Below are 9,091 nucleotides of genomic sequence, written 5' to 3'. Positions count from 1 at the left end.
CATCCACACACCAGGTGCCGTAAATACCTGACCACATGTGATAATTGAATGATATACAACTGTGGTTAAAATAAATAGGCATAATAAGCAATGGCAAAAATGTAATAGTTCATCAATATTATTTACGATATTTTTAAAAAGGTGTAGAAATAATTCCTTTGATTAACCCCTGGAGCGACCAGTGTGAATATGTAACATTCATGAAAATAAAGGTTAGAAAAAAGGACTTCAGTTCACACACATATACAAGTGTACATCTGTGTCTTTATTGTTGTCAAAGGCATGTTAACAAAACAGGTGAATACGTAACATCTCAGTTGCTAAGGACAAGTTGTGCGAGATGCACAAACTGAGGGAAGAGTTGTTGAACACCTCCTATCATTCCACATCCCTGACCAGTTGTTGTGTACACAGTCTTCACCTTTTCGGTTGTTTGGTTCTCCTTTTTTCCAAAAGAAAAACTTGGCTACACACCCATCAGACCACATCCAACTTCCTTCTTTGTGGATGTCACTGAGTCCGATCCATGTTGGTCCCTGAGCAAGGTCAAAGTTTTTGATCAGGAGTTTGACAAAAGACTCTTCTCGTTTACCGTGGATAGACACTAGGTTGCCTCCCTGGGACAGACAGTGGAGCTCTGCATCAGCCCAGGTCATCTTTGTGGCGATGTACTTGTAGCAGCGGCCGTTGAAGGAGAACCAGAATGAGGGACAGCTGCTACGCTCAAGCACCATTTCAGGGTCATCTGAAGAAGACACAGCACCCAGAGCCAGGCCCAACAGGAAGAGGAAAACCAGCATGATGATGATGTCACCGTCTCTGTCTGTTGAAGTTGCACTGAACCGTTGATGGAGATTGTGAAGCTTCAAGTGACAGGCTGCTTCTTTATATATGTGTGGGAATGTGACGTCATTGTCACGTGACGTGATCACATGACCGGTGATCGGTAAAATGTAAGTTATAAAACTTTCGCCTGCAGTTTCAGTTAACCTTTCTCTTGGCTGGGTGCTCACCGTTATCTCCCTCAAGGTAGGACTCGCCGTTTTAAGGTGGTTTATGGTCTTTTAAATTAACCTATGGAAGAGTCTCAGTTTGGATTGTATTAGGGCGAGGGCAAGATACGTTAGGTGTTTAATATGGTAAACGTTGTAATCGTTTTTCAGCATCTTGTAGCCTACGAGTGTAGAAGTGCTCATAACCAGCCAAGCAACCCGGGAAACTGGCAATGGACGTTTGTTAACTTTATTCTAGCTTTTATTATTATTATTATTTATAACATCTGTTTTTGTGTTTAATCCATAGAGCTGAGCAGACCCGGGGTTTGCCGAGGTCAAGCTTGTGACATTAAGGCGTGCTGCTGGAGGTGCAGGGTCGCCAGCAGCACCATCGGCTGCAGTTCTTTCAGAGCTATTTCGTTTTAATCAGGGCTGTCAACACTCACGCATTGAGCATGAGAGTCACGCAATTAACCCATATCTCACGCACTCACGCCACACATGCCATTCCTCACGCAAAGGTTTCATCCAAAATAAATGTATATAAATATAAAAATAAAGTGAAGGAACAGCAAACCGAGCGGTCTACGAAATGAGACGGTCTTCTGGCTTAGTTCAGTAAAGTTGGAACGATATTGGGAGATTCGGATTTCACGGATCAATAACTCATGAACAAAACGTTATTCAGACACAAATGACGTTTCCTAAGTACCGTGGTAAGGAGGACAACGAACTACAATCACATTTTGATCAAAAAAAAAGCCAATACGCGCCGTCCTCCGAGCTGGACACATTACATTGGTCTCTATCTGCAGCCGGGGAATAAACGAGTGCTCAGGGACCGTCTGCAAAGTGCATCTCCGAAAAAAGAGAATACAATAATATTCAATCACTATTATACAGATTATTACTACCAAACTCACTACACACATCAATAGTCTCCTGTGTGTCATACTACAGCAAGGAGTTTGGAAGAATATACATTTGAATAATTCGGGGGAATATTTATAGGCTAATGTAAAATCTTCAATAAATATGGCATTATCTTGAATAACTTTACTATTATACAGTATATTTCTACCAAATTCACTATTTGCATTGTTGTTGCTAGCATCTGGTTAGCTAGCTGCGCTAACGGATATTAGAAGCTGTTTCTAAAACAAGGAGTGTAGAGCTCTCTGCTGTCAGACTGAGAGATAACTACAGATCAGTGAGGTAAGGGACTCTCTGAGTGTTTAGATAGTTAACTTTAGTCTAGTTATCTCAGTGGGTCTCAAACATTTTGGTCACCATTTATGAGAATAAATGAAAAACAGTTATGAAATACTATATGACAGTAAAATAAGAATACAGTTTAAAAGGTGAGTGATTTGTAAAATATCCATAAAGAAAAAGAAAATCTGTTTACAGTTCTGTTTCATATGGATGTTGAGAGATGTATCCATAAATTCATTTGGCTCTCAAAATGAACCAGGTTGATGAATTTAACTTCAATATTTAAAACAAAAATCTTCCAGGGGGAGTATGCCCACGACCCCCCTAGAGGAGGTGAGGAACCCCCCCCCCCACTTATAAAATAGCACTTGATTGTAAGAGTCGCGGGTACACTGTGTTTGTGCATATTCCACTGTAGCGCCCGGTACATTAATGGGAAACCCTAGTTTGTACATGTTCAATACATTTGTAACACTGTAGCCTACATGAACGTTTCTTTTTTCGGTTCACCAAAACAAAATCTCACTCAAAGCTGAACTCAAATGTTGACAGCCCTGTTTTAATAAATCCTTAGACCTTTTAAGCCAATTTCTGATGTCCATTTTGTAATTCAAACAGAAATGGGAGTCTACAGAATGCACAATAACCAAATCAAGAATAGGCGGCAGAGTGTGACGCTGTGATTGGTCTAAATGTGGACGAATCACAAATCACAACAGACACATGAATTTATCTGACGTAGCCTGCGATTTTTTGTTTTAGTTACCATCTGACATCACATACATCGTAGCATACAAATTCAGTTTATTTATAATTAAAAAAAAATATATATATATATTTTCTTATAAATAATAAAAGTCGTGTTTATTGGGGGAGGGCAGGAATGTCAAATGGGAGGGCCTGGCCCTCCCACGGCGCCGGACATGGAGCTGAGTATGACCGTTTCCCCTCCTGGATTGAGCCAGGAGGATCTATTGCTCTGTAAAATTAAGCCTGGTTTTTAACCTTCTTTTAATGTTATATTGAATTGGTGTTTGAGCTGGCTACTATTATGTTGCGTTTGTTTTTTAAAAAGACTACTGTCTAGTGCTTTTTTTGTTTTATTTTCTGTCCATTGTTTTCTTGTGTGCAGATTGTGGGCAATATAATTGACTGTTTGTGTTACAGGTTCCTCTCCCTCTGTGGGGGAACCTTGTCTGCTTTCAGTGTAGGGACTGCACGGTGGGACACTTTCAAAGGGTGAGTAATCTAACTCTCACTGTAGAAGTTGTGCTTTGAGTAGTGCAAGCTTTTGTTCTGTTTTTGTCCCTGACAGTTAGCAGGCATTGTGACCTTGTGGACCAGACCTGCACATCTGAGGAGGGTAAACACACAATGTTATAGTGTAAAGTATGTTCACCCTTTTACCCATTGATAGCTGCTGAACATTGACATTTTAACATGTATATTTGTGACATAAAGCTGCATTCTATTTGGTAATGAATGCCTCTGTTATTGTCCTTGTGAAGGGAAGCCCCAACATCTGCAAAACAACTTTGGATTTAGATTGAGGGTCCACAGGTTCCTCCATCCCCTTAACAGGAGTTGGTGTTTTCAGCTATTTAAAGGTGGCCACAGTTACCACATATGCATCAGAGAGGGTGTTTTCACTGTTGGCCTAATATGTGATTGGTCAACTGAACTTGGCAACACTAAACACAACCACACCTTAACATAAGCAAAAACAGACTACCTGCTCACCTGGAGATGTCGCACTAAACCTTCTATACATTTTTTCCAAGGAGTAAATTATATTAAGTCAAATATTGGCAGTGCTAAACATTGCCAGACCAAAACAAATGTTCTTTACAATCTCCAGAAGATGTTGGTCGGGAGGGATAATGGTCTGTTTTTAAAACGCTTTTATAGCAAGTGAAGACCAAGATGCCCATCACACTAAAGGTTTGTAAACCGTTAATTGAGCCACCACATTACCACAAATAATTCCCAGCTTGTGCAAAATGAAGATGAACATTAGGCAAAAAAGACCATAAGCTTGTATGGATATATCGTATACAACATTTATTTATTTCAGGGGAGACTTATTGCTTTGTGTCTGACAACGCAGGTTCTGGTCCAGGCTCTCGTCATCTCACGCCTAGACTATACTGCAACTCCCTCCTGGCTGGTCTACCTGCATGTGCCATCCGACCTCTGCAGCTCATCCAGAATGCAGCGGCTCGTCTGGTCTTCAACCTTCCAACATTTTCCCACACCACGCCGCTCCTCCGCTCACTTCACTGGCTTCCGGTAACTGCTAGAATCCACTTCAAGACAATGGTACTTGCTTACCATGCTGTGAATGGATCTGGCCCTTCCTACATCCAGGACATGGTTAAACTGTACACCCCAGCGCGTGCACTACGCTCTGTCTGCATCAGCCAAACGACTCGCTGCATCCTCGCTGCGAGGGGGACCCAAGTTCCCATCAGCAAAAACACGTGGGTTTGCTATCCTGGCTCCAAAATGGTGGAATGAGCTCCCCATTGAAATCAGGACGGCAGAAAGCCTGCACATCTTCCGGCGCAGACTGAAAACTCATCTCTTTCGACTCCACTTCGAGCGATAGAATTACTAACAAAGAACTGCTAACAGAGCACTTATATACTAATAAAGGACTGGCTTATATATAGCCAGTTGAGTAGCACTTGAAATGTTTGGCTCTATGAAACCTGATGTACTTATATGATTCTGTTTTCTTCAAGGTTGTGTCTTCCTGGTCGAATGTATTGTAAATTGCTCTGGATAAAAGCGTCAGCTCAATGTAATGTAATCCGTCTCATTTTTCTTTTCATTCACAACTGATCGTCGCACTGACTTGCTCCTCTGCTGCCCTCCAGTGGCCACGAGGTACAACAGGTACTCTTACATTACTATAGCATGTAGCTCCAAACCACAAAAGTATTTCCTTCAGAAAATGCAATTGCACTTCACTAAAGCTCTAAACATGGCACATGAACCTGTCACCGCAACACAAATATAAACTATATACAATAAAATCAGGAATATAGTACAATACGTATGCTCTAATAACAGTGAGCAGAGATGTCTGTGTGGGCATAACGTACAGGGTAATAGTCAAATGACTACCACAAGGCCTTTCCATGACACTGAATAGGAACAGACCACAGCTCTGATTTAGTAGATCTTGCTGACCAACAATTGCTGAATAGGTTTAACAAAAATAATCTTTAAAATTAGACTGTTTCTCAGAATAAAGAGAAATTATGTGCCTCATGTAAAAAAAATCTGCAATCCAGACTGACTCTTTTCACTTGTTTAATGTTACACCAGCAAACCCTTGTACCCAGATGCTAAATTACTACTAAGCTACATTTGAAACATTCAGCACCTTTCTATAACTTAGAGGCTGCTGTCTGCTGTTCAGCAACAGTTAAGGAGACTGGCTTTAAAGGGGAAATGTACTGTCAAAGTGTGTGATGAATAATGCATTGTTTCCTTGTTAATAAAGTGAACCATTATGTTGCATATATCACGAAAAGGACTTTCACAGTAAGTGTACATCTGTGTCTTGTGGCCAAAGGTACGTTAACAGAGTAACGGGTGAACAGTGACCTGGTTCAATAAGATGTCATATCTCAGTTGCTAAACACAAGCTATGCCAGAGAGGTGCCTCTTCTTTCCTTTACAAGCTTCAAACATGTTTTATTATGAGATTTTGGCAATAACAGTTTCATGTTCTGAAAGCCAAGACTTTGTTTATTTAAAATCAAACAAAACACCCGAACCCTGAAAAACTAGTTTTTTTACACAAATCCACGTTTATTTTTTAAATGAGCCGTTGCTATTTTTGACTGATTTCGAGAGAGCGGGTCACAAATAATAACAAATTGGAAGGAAAAAAATCAATACAGATTTCAGTATTCTGAAGCTCTGAGCCCCATTTATTTTCCTCGCAGACGGCAAAAAAAGCCCGACATTATACGATTTCAAATAAAAACAATAATCGTGGCTTGATATTGAGTAAGAACATGTTTTTATGAACCACACAGCTTCGGGTCTTCCAAGACCCGACCGGACAAAAAGACGCAGGCACGAAACATTAGACCGTAGCTTGTTAGTATGTTATAAATTATAAACTGAGGATTTGACCTCGTCGCTATGGTTGATACTTTTAGAAACGGGCTTTAATATAAAATCTTGAAGTATTATACAAGTAAAACTACATGTTGCTTTAATCCCATGTAATTGTAGAATGAACAGTCTTCCTTTGAAGATGTATAAGTCAGGTGTCTTGAGTAGTCAAAATGACAAATCATTGTACACATTTGTAAATATTATTTTCCACTTGTTACCATTGTGAGTCTATGTTTATGCAGCTCTGCCTGATTTTGTGGTTACAATTCAGGCTAATACGCTACCAGAGGTGGAATAAGTAGCTCCTCAGATATTGTACTTGAGTAAAAGTATAGAAGTACTCAGATCTTGTAGTGAAAGTAGATGTACTCAGATGTTGTACTTGAGTAAAAGTAGAAGTACCAGAGTGTAGGAATACTCTGTACAGTAAAAGTCCTGCATTCAAATGTTCCTCAAGTAAAAGTAGAAAAGTATTATCATCAAAATATAGTTAAAGTAGCGACAGTATAGTCATTGTGCAGATTAGTCCATTTCAGAATAATATATATGATATGTTTTATAATGATTGATCATTAAAGTGTTCTCAAAGCAGGTAAAGGTGCAGCTAGTTTGAATGACTTTGTATACTGCAGGGAGCTTGTGAATTTACTCCATACTAAAGGCTGATTTAACACTTTATTATATTTTTAGTTTATAAAGTAACTGAAGGTATTAAATACATGTAGTGGAGTAAAAGTACACCATTTACCTCTGACTTATGTTTACTGCCAACCTAAAAGTACCTCAAAAATAGTAATCAATAATGTATTGAGAAGTTATTTGGCTGGTTGTTTTATATTGGCTCAGCCAGGTTATATGGGATGCCCAGTCTACGTACAGATGGGTCACTCATTTTGAAATATTAAATGTAGTTTTATTTCCTTTAATTTGTCATCCTCATGTAGAATGCTATTGTGAAACACACATTTGGTTGTTTATAGCATAAAGAACATCTGATTTAATGTGAGGTTGGGAAATAATCATTTGAGAATAAGTATGTGTATATAAATATGTAATTTACAACAGCAGTAAGATGCTTGAAAATGCACCTTGAAAATGCTTGAAAAGTGCTTGAATTTGACTTTGGAAAAGGTGTAAGAACCCTGAAACAATAACTGTAACGAAATCAACATGCAATATCGTTGACGAAAAGTGACGAGACGAAAATGTAGTTTACTAAATAAAAACTATGCCAAAATCTCTCTTTACTTTCGTTGACGAAAAAGGAGGAGACGAAATATTATCAAAGATAACGTTACATCTCTGATAGTCCGTTTTTCTCCCAGCAGTTCCATTTCCGGTGCTGCGGCTGGACAGCAGCTGTGTGTCTGTGCTGCGGCTGGACAGCAGCTGTGTGTCTGTGCTGCGGCTTGACAGCAGCTGTGTGTCTGTGCTGCGGCTTGACAGCAGCTGTGTGTCTGTGCTGCGCACGGCGGTACACTTGCATTATACCGGGCCAGCGGCACACTGTGAACTGTCAGGAAGACTCGGGTCTAACTCATGGTCTAACTAACCTTATTTATCAGAAAATAAAAGGGCAACAACAGGGCTTGGGAGCAGTGGTCGCGTTAACCGAATACCAAATTATTGGTTTTGGCTAGACTAGTTTGACTGAAATGTTCTATATAATCTGATGACTAAAAAAGACTCAACAGTTTTCATTGACAAAAAGTAGACTAAAATAATTAGTTTTCTTTGACTAAAATAAGACTTAAATGCTCAGACTTTTAGTCTACTAAAACTTGACTAAATTAAAACAGGATGAAGGTGACTAAATATGATTAAAAAGGAAATTTAACACAGGACTGTAAACGAGAAGAGTCTTTTGTCAAACTCCTGATCAAAAACTTTGACCTTGCTCAGGGACCAACATGGATCGGACTCAGTGACATCCACAAAGAAGGAAGTTGGATGTGGTCTGATGGGTGTGTAGCCAAGTTTTTCTTTTGGAAAAAAGGAGAACCAAACAACCGAAAAGGTGAAGACTGTGTACACAACAACTGGTCAGGGATGTGGAATGATAGGAGGTGTTCAACAACTCTTCCCTCAGTTTGTGCATCTCGCACAACTTGTCCTTAGCAACTGAGATGTTACGTATTCACCTGTTTTGTTAACATGCCTTTGACAACAATAAAGACACAGATGTACACTTGTATATGTGTGTGAACTGAAGTCCTTTTTTCTAACCTTTATTTTCATGAATGTTACATATTCACACTGGTCGCTCCAGGGGTTAATCAAAGGAATTATTTCTACACCTTTTTAAAAATATCGTAAATAATATTGATGAACTATTACATTTTTGCCATTGCTTATTATGCCTATTTATTTTAACCACAGTTGTATATCATTCAATTATCACATGTGGTCAGGTATTTACGGCACCTGGTGTGTGGATGACGAATGGGCTGAACCTGCTCTTTTCTGTTGACCGTATAGTCCTGCTTTGGTTATTGTTTGTGTTATTTTGTTCAATCAACATTAACTTTTGCACAGATTTTATTTAGGAATGCTTCAAAGTGATGAGTCTTAGAGACATGATTCATTGGGAAAAGTACCGTCACTAATGTTCTGGTTATGGGAACAACAGGTGTTTAATGGACAGGGACACTACTTATCATGTTTCTCTTTCACATGGCGTGAAACTCAAAAAGTGGCAGCATGGTGAATTGTTACAGACATGTTTATCATCACCTGCGTCTCAG

At 39.3% G+C, this 9,091-nt stretch overlaps 1 protein-coding gene across 1 annotated transcript; it reads right to left on the bottom strand.

Annotated features, from left to right (window-relative positions):
• Positions 1 to 232: 232 nt before the first annotated feature.
• Positions 233 to 968, bottom strand: LOC117557613 (lactose-binding lectin l-2-like). Its single transcript, XM_034233514.1, has one exon. It carries the CDS (start codon positions 798 to 800, stop codon positions 321 to 323), a length of 480 nt encoding a protein of 159 aa, XP_034089405.1. The 5' UTR covers positions 801 to 968; the 3' UTR covers positions 233 to 320.
• Between the last annotated feature and the right edge of the window lie 8,123 nt (positions 969 to 9,091).

Source organism: Gymnodraco acuticeps, unplaced genomic scaffold, assembly GCF_902827175.1.
Source record: "Gymnodraco acuticeps unplaced genomic scaffold, fGymAcu1.1, whole genome shotgun sequence".
In the NCBI taxonomy this organism is placed as follows: Eukaryota; Metazoa; Chordata; class Actinopteri; order Perciformes; family Bathydraconidae; genus Gymnodraco; species Gymnodraco acuticeps.
This window is presented reverse-complemented; position numbering and strand designations above follow the sequence as displayed.

Excerpts from the sequence above, each read along its gene's own strand:
- LOC117557613 (XM_034233514.1), bottom strand. The coding sequence starts at position 800 with ATGCTGGTTTTCCTCTTCCTGTTGGGCCTGGCTCTGGGTGCTGTGTCT.